Source organism: Schistocerca nitens, chromosome 3, assembly GCF_023898315.1.
Source record: "Schistocerca nitens isolate TAMUIC-IGC-003100 chromosome 3, iqSchNite1.1, whole genome shotgun sequence".
In the NCBI taxonomy this organism is placed as follows: domain Eukaryota; kingdom Metazoa; phylum Arthropoda; class Insecta; order Orthoptera; family Acrididae; genus Schistocerca; species Schistocerca nitens.
In genome coordinates this window covers 684,445,981-684,469,595 of record NC_064616.1, presented here as the reverse complement: position 1 = coordinate 684,469,595, position 23,615 = coordinate 684,445,981, and the positions used below count along the sequence as shown (strand labels likewise).

General features: G+C 43.2%; 1 protein-coding gene across 1 annotated transcript in view; it reads right to left on the bottom strand.

The window, feature by feature from the left end:
• LOC126248642 (protein artichoke) overlaps positions 1-23,615 on the bottom strand; it is a 191,114-nt gene that overhangs the window by 50,776 nt on the left and 116,723 nt on the right. The window contains exon 2 of the mRNA XM_049949825.1: positions 6,034-6,292. Coding sequence (XP_049805782.1) covers positions 6,034-6,283 — 250 coding nt within the window. The 5' untranslated portion in view covers positions 6,284-6,292. The remainder of the gene's footprint in view (positions 1-6,033; positions 6,293-23,615) is intronic.

Sequence of the window (23,615 nt, the reverse complement as noted above, 5' to 3'; positions counted from 1 at the left end):
TGTAGCTGGAAACTTTGCGAAATGATAAAATCTATTAATTTCTTTTTTAATTATCTGTAACAGGAGATACAAGTATAACAAAGCTCTCTATGATACACATATGACGGTTAAAGACCGTTGGTTTTCAGTGTTCCAGAGACATTGTTGCCATAACAACTGTAACACGAGTGAATACCTTCCCGTAAGGGCAGAATATGGTAAACAGTAACATTTGGTTCAAATGGCTCTGAGCACTATGGGACTTAACTTCTATGGTCATCAGTCCCCTAGAACTTAGAACTACTTAAACCTAACTAACCTACGGACATCACACACATCCATGCCCGAGGCAGGATTCGAACCTGCGACCGTAGCGGTCGCGCGGTTCCAGACTGTAGCGCCTAGAACCGCTCGGCCACCCGGGCCGGCCAGTAACATTTGGTAAAGAGACTCTTACTGCTCACGTGTGCCGTTAGGGGTCGACAATGATGAACGAGCATGATACAGTCACTCATGGGTAGAGTGACTTATAGATTGTAATTGTTCTAGAGGAAATTTCACGATGTCGACCAGTGACAGGTGCGAGACTTGATTCATAAGCGACAGATTAGCCTAGGAAACACACGAAACTTAAGGGTCGATCGAAAAGTTTCCGTTCGAAGGTCATACAGTGCAGAATCGATATGCCAATCAGACAAAATCGCCGTGAGCATTTAGACAATCATCCCACTGAAGCACCAGGTTGAAGGTGCCCGTTTGGTAAAACACCGTACACATCCTCGTCCGACAGTAATCGTCGTTCCTTCAAGCACTTTTTTTAAGGGACGGAAGGTGTGATATTCGCATGGGGAGAGATCTCGACTATAGGGCGAGCGCTTGAGTGTCCTCCAGTTCAAGTCTCCCAGTTGAGGTTAGCCCCCCAGATCGACCGGAGCCTTGTGTCGAAATGCGACCAGCATGGAACTTGGCATACCATTTCACAACGGTGGTTTTCGACACACATGCTGCCCCATACACATTGCTCATTCTTTGATAGCTGTCTACTGGTGTTTGTACTTCGGCAGTCAAGAAAAGAGGAACAGCACATTGGTCGTGTTTGGACGCATTTGGTAATAACGTCTCCATGGTTCACGCTTCTGCATTTACCACACGCACGTTGGAAAGACACGAATGCCGCACTTATCTCTTGCCTACATGTCGGTGCTTATTCGCCCGCATCGGAGTCGCACTACGTTGCATATACGATTCAGCAACGCTCTCAAATGGAATCTTTGTGATCGCCCCTTATAATTCATATGAACAAGATTCAGAGACGTCACTCGATTACAGAAAATGTATCTTGCTAACATGAACGATTTGTAACTACATCCTGCTGAAAGTGATGGGCATCTTAAGCTATCCATTCCTGAACGATCCACAAAGACGTGAGGTCGATTGTTAGACACATATGAAGAGCGTCAACATATTCCTAAGGTCCAAAGTTACAGTTACATGCGTTTAGCTTAAGCAACTGTGTGACTCGCGAACTGTCATATAACCTTAACTCCGCTGCCATCATCTTGGAGGTGACAGGAGAGAATGTTGTTAAACTGTCCAGACTGGTGCTGTGTTACGGACAGAAAGCAAATTACGCCTTACCGAAAAAGATGGCAGACGACTACAATTAAACACTGCAGGCACGAATCAGCTTAATCGTGGTGAAATGTCTGACATCCAGTGTGAGGTTTGAAAAAGTATATATTGTTCTGACGTTCGAAGTGAGTCGAAGTTGGTAGACTCCTTAACGAAGCACACAGCGCAGGCCAGTTCTGTTTGCTAAATGGGTACAAAAGCGGATACAAGAATAACAGACCAGTAACGCTGACATCCGTCTTTTGCAGGATTCTAGAGAAATTTCTAAGTTCAACAACAAGCTAGTGTAACAGAATAAACACAGCTTCAGAGAAAAACGCTCTTGTGAACCACAGCTTGCTTTATTCATACATACCTTTTAAACAATACCAGCAGTTAAACACTTAGATTCTGTCATCTTCGAGTTCCGAAAGGCAGTAGACACAGAACCACACTGTACCACACTGTCGACTACTATCCAAGATATGATCATAAGGTTTTACCAAATATGACAAAATCTCGAGGCATATTTAACTCACAGAACCTAGTGCGTTACGTTGGACAGTGACTATTTCACAGAAACAAAAGTAACATATGAAAGCATAGTAGGGTCTCTAAACGATGTATCAGAATAGGTCAGCAGCACTATCAGATTGTTCGCTGACGATGCTGTTGTGCACATGAAAGTCTCGGCATTGGATTTAGTATCCCTGCTAACGGCAGATATCGATCGCAGCTCAGAGGTGCTGCAGCTCGCGATCGACGGACGCCGGCAAAAGCATACGCAGCACGTCACATGTGCTCACCCACTCTCGTCTGTATGAAGCCACTCAGGCAGCCGCAAGTTTAGTATTGCATAGTATGTTACATGTGTTACTACCAGTCACGTTTTCCGCTATTCGGATAACGACCCTACTTTAAATATCGATTTACTTGTTCCCCGCCGGCCGCTGGTGGCCGAGCGATTCTGGCGCTACAGTCTGGAACCGCGCGACCGCTACGGTCGCAGGTTCGAATCCTACCTCGGGCATGGATGTGTGTGTTGTCCTTAGGTTAGTTAGGTTTAAGTAGTTCTAAGTTCTAGGGGACTTATGACCTCAGCAGTTGAGTCCCATAGTGCTCAGAGCCATTTGAACCATTTTTGAACTTGTTCTCACTACAGGTTTCCATCAGTGCTCAGCTCAGATGATTTCGACTTCGTTAATGGATTTTGCATTCATATTGGGAGCAGGGCGGAAATTGGATGATTTTAATGAACTGCTGACAGAACTGGCCAAAATTTCACTTGGTGTAATGTATTTCTTCTCTTTTTATAAGTAGATAAATGTAATGCAGTGCCTATATGCTGAGAAAGAAACTGATAGTGCCTAATTACGGGATTGGTGGTAAACATCGTAAGATCGTCACATTGTATAAATATTTAGAAGTAATACTAAGGAGCGATATGAAATGGGGCGATCGTGTGAAATTAGTATTCGGGAGGGTCAATGGAAAAATGATTTTGTTGAAAGGGTGCTGAGAAAGTATCTATAAAGGATATCGCATGCAAGGGGCTATTGCGACTCTTTCTAGAGTACAGTTCAGTGTTTGGAGCATTTATCAAGTAGATATGACAACATAGTTATATTTTTTAAACAATGAAATGTAAACCATTTGCAGACAGTTGGTTAGAAGATTTGCTTTTTAAACCTGGTGATATTCTTGTGATAGAGTAAACATCGTTGTCAAAACAGTAGACAAATCAATGCAGATGTGATACTTAACATTTGGAAACAGATACAAGCTCATAAGCAATCGATTTAATTGCACTACTCTATGTGGCCATTAAAAAGAAATAAGTGCAAATGTTAGGTGCTATCGAAACTATTAGATGTATTAAAATCATTTAAAATATTTTATTGTTTAGCCTTAAAAAGTGTAACCACAGACAGTTGTAGATTTAATTATTCAGTAAACCGAAACGCATATAGCTACCTTATCCAACAACACAGGTGTTCCAGTTCGAACTGCTAATACTGAATAAAATGATTTTAAAACATGGAGACGTGTATTTTCTACCCTGTATCTGTGAGCAATCAATGTCTGAAGGTTGATGAACCTGCAGACCAATAAGAAACGATACTATGTGCAACAGACAATTGTGTGGAACAGATTCACAAGAGCCATAAATGAGGCATTATTTGGCAAAAGGATAAATATTTGATTGGAACAATATACGGTAACACATGCAGTACTTCCCAGAATCGCATTCGGGAGGACGACGGTTCAATCCCGCGTCCGGCCATCCTGATTTGGGTTTTCCGTGATTTCCCTAAATCACTCCAGGCAAATGCCGGGATGGTTCCTCTGAAAGGGCACGGCCGACTTCCTTCCCCATCCTTCCCTAATCCGATGAGACCGATGACCACGCTGTCTGGTCTCCTTCCCCAAAACCAACCAACCAACCAACTTCTCAGAATAGAAGTTGCTGTTTTATACGCTCTTTCCTTTTCCCTCACAGAACTGCAAATGTAGGGTTTCAACGAAATGATCAAAACACTGCAGAATGGAACAATTCGTGGCAGAGATCTGGACCGTGTGATCACTGTGGCATTTGATATGGGACAGCTGCAGTGCATATGCACCGAAAATGACGTAACAAGACCACGTGTTTCCTAGTCGTTTTAGTCACTAAACTGAAACTCCAGATTTTCACTTCGCTGACGAATGAGGGAAGAAAGTACAACACAGCAACTTTTATTTTGGGAAGTGTTATTCTGTAAATACTGAATTTGTTAACACATACAGGGTAGTCGGCGCAACGGATCGAATTTTTTTAACACTTATTTCTCAGCGCAAAATACCCTGCAACACCCTTACAAGCTTTTCAGACTGTTTCGACTACTCTGTATGTGTTAAAAAATTCAGTACTTACAGAATAACACTTCCCAAAATAAAAGTTGCTGTGTTGTACTTTCTTCCCTCATTCGTCAGCGAAGTGAAAAACTGGAGTTTCAGTTTAGTGACTAAAACGACTAGGAAACACGTGGCCTTGCTACGTCATTTTCGGTGTATATACACTGCAGCTGTCCCATATCAAATGCCACCCTGCATTTTTTAGAATAAATGTTTATCTTTTTGCCATATAATACCTAATCTATTACTTGCGAATCTGCTGGCCATAGTTGTCTGTTACACAGCATTGTTTCTTCAGTTAACTGTACTTCTGTAGGTTTTATATTAGTCAGACTTCAGGCATTGACTGCACAGTACAAAAAATGTAGAGAGTTAGAAGTAAAAGACCTTGATGGGTGGTAAAACAGACACATATTCATATTTTAAAATAATTTTTATTCTATTTGTACGTTAGAGTTGTGACGTTTCCGTAGTAAGATCTTGCCAGGATTAGTACCCACAGCTGCCGCGAGGGATTAGCCGAGCGGTCTCAGGCGCTGCAGTCATGGACTGTGAGGCTGGTCCTGGCGGAGGTTCAAGTCGTCCCTCGGGCATGGGTGTGTGTGTTTGTCCTTAGGATAATTTAGGTTAAGTAGTGTGTAAGCTTAGGGACTGATGACCTTAGCAGTTAAGTCCCATAAGATTTCACACACATTTGAACATTGTAGTACCCACAGCTCCATTTATCCTGCAGTTGATAACTTGCGCGAAAATCATTAAATAACCAATGGGATTGTCGGATAAAACAATTCCAGCGTAGCTGGCTACCTAGTGAAGGTGTGCGTAGGGAGCTCAGATACGTTTCACTGGAAACTCACACTATAGAAACCTGCTTCACGGACAGGTATTGTTGATGCGGCCTCGTTCCTGGCTTCAAATCCCTTAATTTATTGTCGCCGCGCGGGGTAGCCGTGTAGTCTCAGGCGCCTTGTCACAGTTCGCGCGGCTTCCCCCGTCGGAGGCTCGAGTCCTCACTCGGGCATGGGTGTGTGTGTGTGTTGTCCTTAGCGTAGGTTAGTTTAAGTTAGATTAAGTAGTTTGTAAGCCTAGGGACTGATGACCTCAGCAGTTTGGTCTCATAGTCCTTACCACAAATTTCCAAATTATTTTACTGTCGAAGACTATAGTGCCTGAAGTAACCGCGATCACATAATGTGGCTTTGTCGTATTATTGTGAATAGTGGCAGAGGACGATATCGAAAGACGATTTTTAAATTTATTGGGGTGTCTAAGAACACTCTCCGATCAAAATGAGAAGCATTAAGGATAATGCGTTGACACTATTCGAAATTATCGTCAGAGCGGTAGATAGTCTATTATGTCTACATGTTTTACTCCTATTAAATGTGTAGCAAAGTATATTTTTTATACAGCACCTTTTTCTTCTGGTAAGTAGCCGAAATATGCAATGGGAATGTAAACTCTTATTAAAGCAAAGAATGTTTAGTAATAACAGAGTACTATGTTAACGAACAGGCAATTTAAATTAATAAAATGGCTGCTACTTACCAATATTACACTCGTACAACACCAGTTCCTCAATAGGAGATCGGAGGGCAGCAACGTTGGCCAAACCTACCGCCATTGCTGCTAAATTGGTGTTCTCACAATGTATACTCAGGCCTTGATCACTTTCCTTAGAGCATTTGCAAGGATATAGCATTACACCATTTTCAGGACACCTGTAACGAGGTCCAGGAGGGATGTATTCTGCTGTCACCATCACAGCGAACAGCAGAACTGCGCTGTGTGGTATCATTCTCGAACTCTGAAATAGAAATGAGAAGAAAAACTGATTACTTAAAGCAAGCTCACAGTTTATTTTAAATACAAGAACAGTCTGTGATGAGACAGGCATAGCCATTTTATTGGTTAGGATTTGGCTTTGCATCGACGTCAAAGTCACCATAGATTGAACACTATCTCACTTACGTAAAGAAGGAGGATACGTCAGCTGTCACCCTTTTCAAGTAAGCATTTCCTATATTCTTGAGGTGTAATGATACGGAAATGTATCTTAACATGTTCGTACGGGGTACGAACTTCGTTGTTGCTGGATGAAAATCTGTCGTCTGAGCGATTGCATCTTTCACCCGGTCCCGTTGCACACAAATCTTTATGAGCTCTCGTGTAAGATTTACTGATTACATAATTTCTCCAGCGCTAGCTACAGTTGCCTAAGCAGTACAAATACGCCGTATGTAACATATTTGGTCATGTTAAAAAGTCAGCATTTTAGCTCACTTAATTTTTTAAGTGGGTCTAGTATATTACGGAAAAGAGTGAATATAGGACATGTTGGTAGAATGGTTCAAATGGCTCTGAGCACTATGGGACTCAACTGCTGAGGTCATTAGTCCCCTAGAACTTAGAACTAGTTAAACCTAACTAACCTAAGGACATCACAAACATCCATGCCCGAGGCAGGATTCGAACCTGCGACCGTAGCGGTCTTGCGGTTCCAGACTGCAGCGCCTTTAACCGCACGGCCACTTCGGCCGGCTATGTTGGTAGATGAAAACACAAGTGTACATCCTTCCCTCACGGAAAACTTAGCACCGTAACAATGAGGCCATCAGAGGCGCTTAACCTATCCAAACTTTATCTCTGTTACACCTGAAAAGACGGTAGCCCCATGAGTTAATGGTGTATAATACAAAAAACTCGTGTAATTTCTGTTAGGTTGTAACTGGAGTTCCTCATCAATTCTTGCGTCCCGAAAGAAAACTTAGGTCGTCGACGAAGGATGGCGCTTCCAGCTTAACGTTAATGCCTACACCAGACGAATAAAGTAAAGAGTGTACAACAGAGATTGGCCTGGACTGCAGGCCACGCCCACATCACCGTGCCACATGCGGGGTGTTGCTCGCCTCAGGAAAGCAATAAGCGAGGTCGAAAGCACCTCTGGGCACTTCGTGTGCGATTCTCTCCGTGCTTTATGTACTCTGAGTATCGTAACTGACATCGTGGTGACCTGGACTTCACCTCTGGATTTGTATTTCGGACGCTGATGGTGATTGTGCAGGGATGGTCTGTACTGTGTTACTGGTTATCTAGTGTTTCGTACTGTTTACCTTTATTACCAACGGCAGCGACTGTTCTTGTATTTAATCACCGACTTTAATCTTTAGAAACATCATGGTTAATTGCATGTTAAAAATTATTTACATTTTTATGGTCTTCGGCAGTGTGCATCGGCGATTCTATTGTTGTCCAACAAGTAACTTCTGCGGACAATTGCAGATATCTGGGCGTAACTACTTTTTGTACTGACTACAGAAGAGAATGAGGATACACAAAGCCACAGGTCTACATTTACAATTATATGTACAGGGTGTTTCAAAGTCTGAACATCAAACGCCTATCAGTGATAGATCACTTCATGGGGAACAACTTCTACTAAGAGACAAAATGTTCGCTGATGATTCCCACCGACTCTAGGCGTCCTTTAGTATTCATCGACCCTGGGATGACGAGATTTCACCGAACTAGCAGAACCTACTAACCAGTTGTGCTGTATACTAACTACCCATTAAACTGATAGAATTATGTTCAACAACAGGAATGAGTGTCTCTAAGCGGAGAAAGATGCCTTTGAAGCGAATCAGGAAGGTTACTATTCCTGGGCATACTCCCTTTCATAATGAACAGATTACAGGACTATAGGCAACATACAAGGAATACCCACCCTGCGGAGGAGGTTGGAACATTTGCACGGCGTGAGATTTGCACGGAGTGACACTTACATGGAAAGACGTGAAAATTTACATTGAGGAAACAGAAGTCTACGACACTAATTTTGCTATGAAACTAATCACTTATACGTCACACAGTAGGTGTATAAGTTCTAACTGTAGTCGAGTTTCCACACTGTCAACACACCCTGGAAATCAATGAAACTGCGCAACCGTTTGCAAGCTGAAAAGCAGTATGGTAACTTGAGCTAACTGCAGATTCATTCGTTGAGTGTTCCCCCTGAAAACGAAAATGTATTTTCATTGTGTAAATATTGGGAAAATTATTGAGACGGTTATTTCTCTGCTCCCTTCTGGTGAATACTTTCTTCAGTCTTATCGATTAAAAGCGGTTTTCTTTTTCTACACATCGGCTTCTCGCTGTTCATCTTCCAAATGACCATAATCTTTTGCATGGAATCTATTGCAATGTTGTGAGACCTGAGTTTCTCCTAGCGTGTACAACTTTCAAATAACTTCCGGGAATTCAGCCAAGTAACACTTTCAGCGACCGCCGATATTTCGGCGGGAGAACACCCCGCCATTTTCAAGGCAAACTGCAACGGACAGGCGGCGTACATGCCAATTTTAAAACCTCGGTCCTCGGACTGAAGCAGGAAAGATAACACACACACACTGAACACTAGTGCCACCAAAGATGACCAAAGTCAGAGCTATCGATAGTGAGACTATGAATTCGCAAGTGAGGTAGCATTGACTCTGTTCCTCTGTTTTTTGACAAGGGAGAGAGCCGGATTCCAAACAGAGTTTAAACAGAAACCTCCATCCCTGTTAACGAGGTTGCTCGCTAATTTAATCTCAACTGCCTCCCTAATAACACTGTCCCGATAGCTGGACGTGCATGCCAATATCTCGGTGTTATTATATAACATGGGGTGACCAGTATCCAAGCAATGTTCGGCAATAGCAGATCTACTTGGCTGCTGTAATCGTGTGTGCCGTTTATGCTCAGCACATCGGTTCTCCACGGTCCTGATAGTTTGACCAATATATGTCATGCCGCAGCTACAAGGAATACGATATACACCCACCTTGCCGGCCGGAGTGGCCGTGCGGTTGTAGGCGCTACAGTCTGGAGCCGAGCGACCGCTACGGTCGCAGGTTCGAATCCTGCCTCGGTCATGGATGTGTGTGATGTCCTTATGTTAGTTAGGTTTAATTAGTTCTAAGTTCTAGGCGACTGATGACCTCAGAAGTTAAGTCGCATAGTGCTCAGAGCCATTTGAACCATTACACCCGCCTTACGCAGTCCAAGATCATCCTTAACGGAACTCAAAAGTGCTCTAATTTTAGATGGAGGTCGGAAAACACATTTCACATCGTATTTCCGCAAAATAAGACCGATCTTGTTGGACGTGTGTCCTACGTAAGTCAAAAAGGCAGTAGAGTTAGGTGATGACTCAGAATTATCATCAATCACCCGATGTACAGTTGGTCGATAGCGCGACGCACGTTCAATCTGTCTATCACTGTAACCATTTTGACGAAATGTAACTTCAAGATGGGACAGCTCAGCTGGCAAAGTCTCAGCGTCAGAAACGACATGTGCCCTGTGTACCAAGGTACGAAGTACCCCTTCACGCTTAGCCGGATGCTGACAACTATTAGCCTGTAAGTACAAGTCGGTGTGAGTACGTTTCCTGTAGACTGCATGTCCCAATGATCCATCATCCTTCCTCCTAACCAAAACGCCAAGAAAGGGAAGGCAACCATCCTCTTCCACCTCCATCGTAAAACGTACCCGCCTGTTTCTTTAGATACGTTGACGATACCTTCGTTGTTTGGCCTCATGGTAGGGAGAATTTGAACGTCTTTCTTGAGCATCTGAACTCGATCCACCCGAACATTCGTTTGCAGGTGTGCTCTACCGAATACACTGCCAACCATCGCCCAGCATTTCCGGGAAAGATGTACCAGAGCAGAACACATTCTTACGTGACAGCGTGTTTTCTCGCTTTCTCTACAGGCTGGAACGAGGACGCAACACTGAAGTTGTTTCCACAAACATTGATTAAAATGATAATTGCAACCAATAATCTCTGTTCCAGGAAAAAAATTGTTAGCTGCTTGAACGATGGCAGTTTTGAAGTTCATCAACAGAGATGCCGGGTACCATCCAGGCTCGTTACTTTTAATAGCTTTAAAAAATGTTCATATGTTTCTCGCATTTCATTTGGCAGCAAAGCGTAAACAACTTGTGTGGTGTTTGTTTCCTCGTAAGAACTATGAAGGTCGGCGAGGAATATAAACAACGGCCCAAAGTGCTTGCTCGAACTCTTGAACGTTCCGTCCGGAAAGAATGATTCACAGTTTGATGAGGACTCTTTCCCCTTTTCGCTGGCAAATACCAGCATTCTGTCATTCGGTCCCCTATTATCATCAGCCATTAAAAAACTGCTACCATCATTCGATCAGTATATTATTTTTTGGAAGAATATTCCTCCAGAATCGGTGGGATCTTGTGTAGTTCCCATATATTTTCACCTAAACCAATATAACGATTGTTTCGCACTTCTGTGTGATGGTAACGATGTTAACAAGTCGTAGCCTCTATTAAAGAGTTGCCCTACGTAAACTGATGAAACTGTGGAGGCCGGCCGCGGTGCCCGTGCGGTTCTAGGCGCTACGGTCCGGAACCGCGGGACTGCTACGGTCGCAGGTTCGAATCCTGCCTCGGGCATGGATGTGTGTGATGTCCTTAGGTTTAAGTAGTTCTAAGTTCTAGGGGACTGATGAACTGAGATGTTAAGTCCCATAGTGCTCAGAGCCATTTGAACCATTTGAAACTGTGGAGTCTGTTTCTTTTGCCCGCATCTTTGCGCCGACAAAATGTTTTTGCAATTCATTTGCAGCTTCATCTGGAATACAAACGTGGCTACCTTCCCCTAAACCTGTGTTAGTTTTTTTGAATGGCCTTCCTTTGCATTTATTCGTTTCAAAGTTTACCCAGCGCCATTAAGTCACTGCTTGTTTGTTTGTATAGCGACTCTATACTGATGCCCGTTGTAAATCAGTAAAGGCGTCCCTATGGTGGTATCGGTGAACTCGTTGTTTCAGCACTAAAGCATGAAACAATACTACACTACTCGCCAGTCAAGGGTGAACTGCAATGCTGAACTCTGGGAAAAGCCACCCGCACTACGAAGTGGTGCAGGAATATGGAACTTCGTGCCGGAAATGGGCTTTGGCCTTCTCCACATTACGTCGCAGGTAGCAACGGACAGGCCGGTATATCCTACTTCTGGAACACACTTCCCGCTACCTACAGTGTCCTGGGCTCCGTGCAAATGTCAACACATTCCCTCCTCATACAAGTGTCGCTCCGCATGCTGCAGAGTGCCTGCACTGTGCTCCCTCTCAGGGGAATAACGAATACAAAAGGATGCCTAATGCAGCCGGAGGCATCAGCAACTATTTTGCATCTAACAAAAGTTATTTCCCATGAAGTGATCTATCACACCTAGAAGTTTGATGCACAGATTTTGAAATACACTCTCTTCAGCCAACTGCGCATGGCTGACCGTACTTCGTACTGTGATATATCTGAGTGGAAGGAGGCTCTAAAGACATGCATATCGCCACATAACAGACACCTCCACTATGCTCAAGAGCTCCAGAAGACGATGAAGAGATTAGATACATATATTAGGCAGTGCGTGACAGAGAGCACATAACTGATGGACCATAGCTCCATCTAGCGTTTATAAATGTCCCGATCCGAAAATTATTCCACTAGAAGTTCCTCAAGACTATGGTTTTATGCATAATGTACAGGTTGGCTAGGTCACAGATACCACACATAGCCGGCCGGAGTGGCCGAGCGGTTCTAGGCGCTACAGTCTGGAGCTGCGCGACCGCTACGGTCGCAGGTTCGAATCCTGCCTTGGGCATGGATGTGTGTGATGTCCTTAGGTTAGTTAGGTTTAAGTAGTTCTAAGTTCTAGGGGACTGATGACCTCAGAAGTTAAGTCCCATAGTGCTCAGAGACATTTGAACCATTTTGATACCACACACACAACAGCCATTATAGTTGCTACATTGCTCCCATGCAATATGGAACTCGTATGTCACTCTATACGGAGGTAATAATGTACTCCTGCAAAATTTCACCCACCAATATTCCGTTCATCTGAAAGTTATAGACAAAAAACACCCAGAAACTGACCCTACCACCATAAGCGAATGACTATTTTTAAATACACGTTTGTAACTGTAATATGTGTGTTCTTTTGTTTTAACCCGAAACAAATGGCTCAAATGGCTCTGAGCACTATGGGACTCAACTGCTGAGGTCATTAGTCCCCTAGAACTTAGAACTAGTTAAACCTAACTAACCTAAGGACATCACAAACATCCATGCCCGAGGCAGGATTCGAACCTGCGACCGTAGCGGCCTTGCGGTTCCAGACTGCAGCGCCTTTAACCGCACGGCCACTTCGGCCGGCCAACCCGAAACAGATATTTCTGCTTCAAATAAAAGCAATCACAATGTACCTTCATTACATTCTTACAACTCGCACACGACATCCTTTTATTATTGTTGATTGCAAGTTCTGCATTAAAGTTTTCTGCTTGATGTAGTATATCGCGCGCGCGCGCGCGCGCGCGCGCACACACACACACACACACACACACACACAAACACACCATTAAATTATTTGTGCTACACGAAATCAGTTAATAAAATATCAAATAAATTAGATTTCAATAGCGAAAAGTACATTACAGTACCAATATTAACTACACCATTTGAATTTACCTGATGGATAAAATATTCGGGTACACTTTATAAAAGCTGATGATCCTGAGCAGACGAAATGTACATGCACTATGCATGGCGCTGCAGACGACGGAGAATGTTAGGAGCAATATAGTTGTAATTGCAGGGCACAACTTTTATGCTCAATGTGGTCAATGCGACACGCTCATGAGGTAGGGGTTATCTTGTGACGACGATGCAAGTCGTCCAGTGGTCCAGTTTGGGTAACAACTTGTTCAATTGTCTTGGAACCACTTCTTTCACACGTACGTAACTGTAGTACTATTATTTCCTAATCAGATGATAATCTCACCTAACGTAGAATGCATTCACGAAGACCGAATACTCGCTCAAGTTTGTACTCTCAGGAACTTGGTTATTTGGCGTCATTTGGCGCTTACGAGACATGTTGGCGGTTCCTCTACAGGTATAAAACAATATCCAACGTTTTACGCTCCTGTAAAGCAGTTTATGTACCGGTATATAATGTATGCGCTTAGCAAGATATTTTAGGAGATGCTACTTAGCCCACAAGCATTCTATCTGTCATTCTAAGCATTTGCAAGCCATAACTTGCATTGAATGTGTTGCAAGCACAATTCATTTACTTACAACTTTCCTGCCGTTGAAATTTTCACAGACAGTACCGTATTGAACACTGTAGGGATAGGACTGTGATACATGCAGTGCCCGAAGAGAAAGTAAACTCCAGCTAACTACCAAGCGCACATATCGTTCGAATCGCGAGACACGCCTAGCTTCGAATGTCGCAATTGACTTGAGCCTTTCTGGTAACCATGCAACAAGTCCTTGGTGGATTTTGCAAGCTTGTTGCCGTAAAAGTTAGTAACGGAGAAATATCGGAAACAGGCATTGCACTTGATATCAGTTGTATTGAACCACCTGCACGATGTTGTTAATAAGAATTGAATGACAGTAAGATGATACATATTTAGAGCTGTGCTGATTATTCCCAAGAAAATAACCGTTGCTCTGAAGACACTGCATTCCGTGAATCGATGCTCTTTATTAACAAGCATAAGAACAGTAACCAGCTATTTTCAGTACCGTTTATTAACGCTATTTCAGGTTTTGCGCATCAAAGCCCATCTTAAGATTTAGTACATTCTTCGTTACGACACTAAATTTGTGTATTAAGAATGGAAATAGATATCCAAGATTTTGTCTTCTGTTCCTAGTCGTATGTACGAAGTCCCACACATCCACTATCTGAATTTTGTTCACGTCATATGTAAAAACCCAGTGGGTCATCCATCTTTTGCCATATTTTCCTACGTTCAACGATCCCGTAACGTATTATACATCTCCTATACAGTAAAGTTCGTGAAAGTGGCTTAAAATACTTTGTTGTAATCTCAGATTCAATTTTGACGTCTTCCAACATATAACATGAAAATACATCACCTCCGAAGGTGAGCCTCGCTTTACGCGAATGGTAATAGCGTGAATAAAATTTATCGAAATTGACTTGTCGCTGTTGTTACGCGTCAGGCATGTTATTTCCGGAACTGTGCTATAGTTTTGACATTCGATGTGGTTGACACAGACAAACACACATGCTTTATTTGTTTTTTACGGCATTCACTTGTACTAGTCGCCGCTGCTAATCTACTAACAAGGGAACCTCCCCATCGCACCCCCCTCAGATTTAGAAATAAGTTGACACACTGGATAGGCCTTGAAAAACTGAACACAGATCAATCGAGAAAACAGGAAGAAGTTGTGTGGAACTATGAAAAAATAAGCAAAATATACAAACTGAGTAGTCCATGCGTAAGATATGCAACTTCAAGGCTAACATGAAATCAGGAGCGCCGTGGTCCCGTTGTTAGCATGCGCAGCTGCGGAACGAGAGATCCTCGGTTCAATTCTTACCTCCATTTAAAATTTTAATTTCTTTATTTTCGCAAAGTTATGATCTGTCCGTTCATTAACGTCTCTGTTCACTGTAATAAGTTTAGTGTCTGTGTTTTGCGACCGCACCGGTAAACCGTGCGATTAGTAGACGAAAGACGCGCCTCTCCAATGGGAACCGAAAACATTTGATCGCAAGGTCATAGGTCAACCGATTCCTCCACAGGAAAACGCGTCTGATATATTCTATACGACACTGGTGACGGCATGTGCGTCACATGACAGGAATATGTTGTCGACCCACCTAACTTGTACACTTGGCGAATGGGTAAAAAGATTCTTCTACCTTACCCGATTTCGGTTTTCTTGTGGATGTGATAATCACTCCCAAAAAAGCGATGAAAACATAAGAGTTTGTCACATAAACTGAAAAAAAATGAAACTTTTCACTGGAGGGAAGACTCGAAGCAAGGACCTCATGCTCCGCAGCTGCTCACGCTAACCACGGGACCACGGCGCTCCTGAGCTAATATCAGCCTTGATGTTACGTATCTTGCACATGGACTACTCAATTTGTATATTTTGCCTATTTTTTCGTAGTTCCACACAACTTCTTCCTGTTTTCTCGATTGATCTGTGTTCAGTTTTTCAAGGCCTATCCACTGTGCCAACGTATAACTAAATCTGAGGGGGGTGCGATGCGGAGGTTCCCTTGTAAGCAAGGTGGCACTGTGATTGAACAACAGAGATTCGCATTCAGAAGAAGATCAACTCACAACCCCGACCGTCAATCAAAATTTAGATTTTTGGCGATTTCAAAGAATAACTTTAAGCACGTAGTTCCTTTGGAAAGATCACACTGACGCCTGTCGCTAGTAGTTGAGTCACTGAAGACCAAAATTGGTTAGATAGGTGAAAAATTCGTATAGTCGCAAATCTTTGTACATTGGTAGGAGGGACTGCCATGAACAATGTACTGAAAATCCCGACCGGTGGGGTGTAAACTTGGAGGTGGTGGGAGGGAGGGGGCCTTTAAATGTTGCTTTTTTTGTTTTTCTTGAATAACTCGAAATCTGCTTCTTCTAGCGAAATTATTTCCCGGCACAAAATTTAACTACATTATATTTCCTACAAAAACAGTCTATTCATTTTTTCCTCTATGACTAATTGTTTCCACGGTACAGGGGATGGCAGATCGAAAGGTATTAAAATAGTGTTTTAATGCTATAAAATTAATGTTCGTTGTTAAATGAAGTAGGGTAAAAAACATAGCTATAGGGTATTAGTAATACTAACGTAAGATATGCATATAGACAGAAACTACGCAAGCCTATGTACACTCTGGAACTGCTCTACGGCAGCTTCAGTGGTCTTCCGGCAAAAGGCAACGTCCTCCACCACGAGCGCTGCTCGTTTTTCAGTTTACAAACAGACTATAACCTCCGAACATTTCCTGTCCAATTGTGTCTGAAGAGCCTTTTATAAGCGTGACATACTGTCAATATACACACATCAAAAAAAGTTTTGCATCACGCCGATTCCCAGAACTCCTGAAGATAGACATTGACTGTGGATATTGTATCACAGACACAGTCCCTTTGAATGTTCAGAGATGTCACTAAACCCGTCCAAAGATGTAAACAATAACGCATGAGCAGCGCCTATTAGACGGAGGGGGCCCGACTAGAGATGGGCAAAACTGTTCTTTTCAGAGATTGGATCAGAACTGTTCACTCCCTGAAATGAATTAGCTCTTTTTCATGACTCACCACTCATTTACAATAGAAAATAAATGGAAGGCACATTGCCCTTTAAACTTGGTTTATTCCAGTACTATACCTGTATTTTGATCTTATTTGATCCTATTTTGAAGTAACACAGATAATGAGTAAGAATTTTGTATTGTTTATTGAAATTTCCACGATATGACAAAGTTTTTGATTATTGATTTATTTTGCACTATCGTGGTTTTTTGGGTGATCGGAAAATGTTGTAACTTGAGATTTACATTAACAATATATTTGGCTATAATGTATTAAAATTTCATTAACCTCATACAAATACATCGCAAGCCATATATTTTTAAAGTGAACGTTTCCTTCCGAAGACGCCTAAAATCGCAAAATCCGTACCAGAATAAGAAAAAAAAATTTTACTGTAAAACGAAAGTGCTGCATATAGCCTTACGCAGAATAAAACAAGGAAAATATTGGTGTATCACATTTTGCGATACGTTTATCGGTTCGCTCGTAATTAAAGCGTAAATTCGAGTGTCCATAATAAAAATCCTATGGTAAGAGGAGTCATCAGGAACCTAATCTAATCAGTTTAAACAAATAAAAATAAAATAAAAACGATTGATGTATACATAACATAATAATGTAATATACATAGCGGTATTACTACGAAGAACAATATCCAGTGGGGACGAACTCCGATGCAGAGGCGCTGAGTCGAGCAGGTCGAGCCGCGAGCTGTATTACTGCATGAGCTGAGACCGCAGAGACCAGAGTGACACCTGAGTCGCTTTGCTCAACGCTCTGGCTAGAGTCGAGACGGTGGGGTGAGCGTTGAGCGGGAGAGTTCCGAGGGTGGGGGGAGCGGTGAGCGGCCACCACTCACCCGCTCTGAGGCAAATCGTCCGTTCCCTTGCGAGCAGATTTTTGCAAGTAGTTCCTATGTTATCCGCTAGGTGGCTCTCTGTCCTGTTGCTCGCATCAACTGCCCAGAGGGCAGGACGTGCGACTGAAACGATCGCCGACAGAGTGTGATGCGAAGTTAAGCTGCGCCAGACACTGCACACGGCAGACGACGCACAGAGACGGCACGGCATACGTGAAACACAAAATCCAATGGGGCACTGCACAATGCAGGCAGCCAAGGTAGAAGCAGGGCAGAGGCCGGCGCTGGCTGTGTTGTGTGGCGTGCACTGTGCTCTGACCAGCAGAGGCGCTGCTGATATGCTCCGTCTCTCTCTCTCTCTCTCTCTCTCTCTCTCTCTGCCGTGGGAAACGTTTGGAGCTACCGTTCTTTTTTTCTGAATCACTGATTGTTCACTCCTTTGAAAGATTCAACTCTATGAATTAGTTCAAGAGCGGATCCCCCATCTCTAGGCCCGACAGCCGATCAATTCCAGTCATTCCACTAGGAAGGAGGTACACGGCTCGTTTTGTCTCTGTAGTTCAACCATGCCTACACGGTCAATACCGCGGTTCGATCGCATCCGCATTGTTACTTTGTGGCAGGAAGGGCTCTCAACAAGAGAAGTGTCCAGGCGTCTCGGAGTGAACCAAAGTGATGTTCGGGGATGGAGGAGATACAGAGAGAAAGGAACTGTCGATGACGTGCCCAGACAATCGTCGGAGACGTGTTTGGAGGCAAGCCGGTCAGGCAGAACGCCTTAGACACACTGTCCAGCGAGTACAGCAAGGTGGAGGTTCCCTGCTGTTTTGAGGTGGCATTATGTGTGGCCGACGTACGCCGTTGGTGGTCATGGAAGGCGCCGTAACGTCTGTACGATACGTGAATGCCATCGTCCGACCAATACTGTGACAATATCGGCAGCATATTGGTGAGGCATTCGTCTTCATGGATGACAATTCGTGCCCCCATTGTGCACATTTTGTGAATGACTTCCATCAGGATAACGACATCGCTCGACTAGAGTGGCCATCATGTTCTCCAGACATGCACCCTATCGAACATGCCTGTGATCGATTGAAAAGTGCTGTTTATGGAGTACGTGACGCACCAACCACTCTGAGGGATCTACGCCGAATCACGTTGAGGAGTGGGACTATCTGGACCAACAGTGCCTTGATGAACTTGTGGATAGTATGCTATGACGAATACAGGCATGCATCAATGCAAGAGGACGTGCTACTGGGTATTAGAGGTACCGGTGTGTACAGCAATCTGGACCACCACCTCTGAAGCTCTCGCTGTATGGTGGTACAACACGAAATGTGTGGTTTTCACGCGCAGTAAAAAGGGCGGAAATGATGTTTATGTTGATCTCTATTCCAATTTTCTGTACAGGCTCCGGAGCTCTGGGAACCGAGGTGATGCAAAGCTTTTATTGATGTGTGTACATTCGACAGTGTCGATATCATTATCTCCACTGTAACTGTCTGGAATTCCTTTACACAGCATGAGAGGTATCAAATGCCTCACCTCGGGCTCAGATTTCTCAAAATCTGAACAGGCCCGGAGGCTTAAATTCTCTCTCTCTCTGTGTCACGTATGTGTTATAAAAATTCAGACATTTCAGCATAAGTCAAACGATCCATTAAAGCAGATTAGTGTTCCAGAATTTAATATGATCAGTCCCATTCCATCAACTATATGTGATGTCTGCACGCACGTCTCTCCCTTCCACCTCTTCCCCCCACTCCAGCCTGTTAAACCCCCAAGAGTACATCGTATCTCCTAATACGGCTCTACTGCATTTGGAGGTGGTAAAGCCGGCCGGAGTGGCCGAGCGGTTCTAGGCGCTACAGTCCGGAACCACGCGACCGCTACGGTCGCAGGTTCGAATCCTGCCTCGGGAATGGATGTGTGTGATGTCCTTAGGTTAGTTAGGTTTAAGTAGTTCTAAGTTCTAGGGGACTGATGACCTCAGAAGTTAAGTCCCATAGTGCTCAGAGCCATTTGAACCATTTTTTTGAGGTGGTAAACACATTTAATATATTTTCTTATCTCACTTCAGTTAACAATAAACATTAATTTTATACCAACAGAGAAAAAATGAGTAAAACCTACTTTGTGGGAAATTTAATGTAGTTTAATTTTCTGCTGGGAAACATTTTCGCTGGAACCCGCGGTTTTCGAGTTGTTCAAGAAAAAAAAAAAGACCTTTAAACGCCCCGCCACCCCACGCTCAAACCCCACAGTACGAAAATTTGCTACTACGCGTATTTTTGCCCATGATTTCCGTGGTTATCGGAATTATAATGCAGTCATTGTCGAAGGATTGTTAAGACCCAAATCATTCTTTTCTCATTATTGCCTATCCGAGTTTACGTTTCTTCTGTAATGACCTTGTCATCGATGAGATGTTGTTAAACCTTAATGTACCTCCCATCTCCCTTTAACAGTAACCCATGTCACTTGACACTGACCAGAGTTCCTCAACACACAGATTTCCTGATCGAAGACTTGACAGAAAGAGTACATGCTTCCACCGTGTTCTTGGTCATGGGTACTGATACGACGCCATGTCTTGCAGGAGCTGGTGAACATTTAAGAGAACCTGACGTATAGGCTGGTGTGAGTGTAATCTTTCGTCATTCAAAATATAGACAAATCCCCATTCACAGTCTGTTGTAGAAATCTTCAGTCCTCTCTCTGCGTGAGAGTCTAGGTCTTACAAATCCGCCGATAACTCTTGCTTTTTCTCATCCATTGCATTCGTCACATCTTCTCAACCGATGTTTTGCGCAATCTGTCGAAAGGACCAGCCATCGTCATATAGGCCTCTCTCGAACACAGCTACGCGTACGTAACTTTCTTCGAGGAAAATTGGAACTCCAAACCCGCTTCCACCAAACTCCTGCCGTCGTCGAAACAGACCTCTAGAAATTCTAATCCCAGAATTTTGTGTAGATTCAAGCTATCCAGGTCTTTCCTCGAGCAGTGGTATATTTCTCTTTCACGTCTGCGTCTAAATTTGATTTATACAGTAGCTGCTGATTTCATACTCTGCAGCTGCCAGTAGTTCAAATGACACATCCACAAGAAAAGATATTATGTAGTCAGCCAAAAGCCTTCTCAAAAAATGGTTCAAATGGCTCTAAGCACTATGGGACTTAACATCTGAGGTCATCAGTCCCCTAGACGTCGAATTACTTAAACCTAACTAACCTAAGGACATCACACACATCCATGCCCGGGGCAGGATTCGAACCTGCGACCGTAGCAGCAGCGCGGTTCCGGACTGAAGGGCCTAGAAATCTTGGTAAAAAGAGAGCAGGAGTGTTTAAGTTCAACGATGGTACTAAAACAATGGATTTTTATGTGGTTATGTGGAAAAACATCTGTAGATGTATTCTAAAATGACATTAAGTTAACGAAACTAAATGACAACTCTATAAATATATTCTCTGGTCAGTAGTTTTACTTTAGGGCACTCTGAAGAAATGTTTGCATACTCTCGACTGAGGAACATTGGATCATTGAATCATATTCGCCTAGACCAACGAAATTTGATATTCTCGCTCGTGCTGGGCGAGGGAAGTGACACGTAATTTAACGCAATGGACTCGTATTTGGGAGGACGACGGTTCAAATTCGTGTTCGGCCATCTAGATTTAGAATTTTAGTGATTTCCATAAATCGTTCCAGGCAAATGCCGGTATGGTTTCTTTGAAAGGGCACGACAGATTTCCTTCCCCGTCATTCAAACAGTCCCAGCTTGTACTCTGTCTCGAACGACCTCGTTGTCGACGGGACGTTAAAACCAAATCTCCCTTTTTCGCTTGTGATGAAATTGTTCTTTTTAGTAAGAATCCACATCATTTGTTATTAAAGTCGGGATATATGAGCCTTGTTTGCTGCTGTTTCTTCCACAGGGAAGAAGTAATTTTTGAGAGGTCTGGCTCGTTTCTTCGTCACGCACTAAATGTAAGAAAGCCCGATGGCTCGCAGTAGCGGAACGGCAAATACAGCGTCCGTTACGACTTACAAAATGCTCGACGCGGCATTGGGATATCTGACCAGTGCTTTGCTAAAGAACGGGTATTCCTTCGCTGAGATAAAATGAGCGTTAAGACAGCTGCTAAAATATCATAGCGATGAAATGAAGATCATAGCGATGTACAGGCGTCTCCGAAATCCAAGGCTTTCCTGCCGCTGATACAACACGTTACTGACCGCATAGCAAAGATCTTGTCGAAACGGAGTATTGCTGTAGTCTACAGATCCACGCGGAAGGTACAGGAACATTTTAAGTAGTCCAAAGTTGCTCGCAAATCTCTGCAAAATCAGGAATTTACAGGGTAGAGGCGTAAACGTGGGTACTACTTAAAGAAAGGTCGAAAAACGTTTAAAAGAACGCAAGGAAAACTGTAGAATCGGAGAAACTGACAGTCAACCACAAGCATATGCTGTGAACAACTATATAGAGACTATTTTGCAGTGTCTATGTTTAAGATGTGCCATGCAATGTCCTTTATACATGTATTCATGTCTGAAGGAACGGACACTGCTACGATCTACAGCTGTATAAAACAGAAGAAATGTATTCGTATCTGCCGTAGATCGTAGCAGTATCTGTTACAACAGACATGCATGCAGGTTTGAAAGACATTTCATAGCACATGGTTAAACAAAGACACTGCAAAACAGTATTGCAAGCCTAGAGAGGCCGCGATAATTCCCTGTACGGGAATTACAGCAGCTGTGCGAGTGCAGGGCGTGGATATACGATGATAAATGGGGGTTTCAGTCGGTTCGGGAGCCGTACTCGGATAGTCGAAGTGCTTAAGGCGACCGTTCGCGTAAAGCGGAAAATTCGGGTTCGAGTCCCGATTTTCATATGTCACCCATAAACTGTGCAGCTGAAGTCTAATCGTATTCGCAATTGCAACTGAAAATGCTATATTCTCTTTTCTCTGTGAGGTACTGGATGGGCTAAAGAAAATGTTTCGAACGCTTGGCATATTTTTTGATTTAACTAAGGCATTTGGTTGTGTTGATCACAGAAAATTTCTCCAGAAGTTGGACCATTACGGAATACGGGGAGTAGCTTACAGTTGGTTTAAATCTTACTTTAGCAACAGGCAGCAAAAGGTCATTATTCACAATGTTGATAACGGCTGTGATGTGGGGTCTGAGTGGGTTACTGTCAAGTGGGGGGTGCCCATGGGATCAGTGTTGGGGCCACTCCTGTTCCTTATTTATATAAATGACATGCCCTCTAGTATTAAAGGTAACTCTAAAATATTTCTGTTTGCTGCTGACACTAGCTTGGTAGTAAAGGATGTTGTGTGCAACATTGCCTCGGTTTCAAACAGTGCAGTACATGATCTACGTTCATGGTTTGCAGAAAATAAACTAACGCTAAATCACAGTAAGGCTCAGTTTTTACAGTTTCTAACACACAATTCAACAAAACCAGACGTTTTAATTTCACAGAATGGGCATATGATTAGTGAAACTGAACAGTTCAGATTTATAGGTTTCCAGATAGATAGTAAGCTGTCATGGGAAGCCCACGTTCAGGGTCTTGTTCAAAGACTTAATACTGCCATTTTTACAATTCGAACGGTATCGGAAGTGAGTGATCGTTCGACACGAAAACTAGTCTACTTTGCTTACTTTCATTCGCTTATGTCGTATGGTATTATATTTTTGGGTAGCTCTTCCTATTCTTATAGGATATTTTTTGCTCAGCCAGGGTGTGCATCAGACCTTCGAAAAATCTACAACCCCGCTTGAAGATTTCCTCAGCAGAAGAGGACTAAACGTTGTGCTTCAACAAGAAATTCATCCAATCACGACATAATAGCCCTGAATACATCAATAAGTGTTACGTTTTCGGCATAATCTTAAACCTTCTAAATCCCGAGTGTGGTTTAACACACAACAAGGAATACCAGATAACTACATCAGGGCTTACTGATCGCGCTGTGCGAGAGAGTACTTCACCAGAGAACTAGAGAGTCACTGTCAAATTTGAGAGTTCGTGTACATGCACCAGTGAC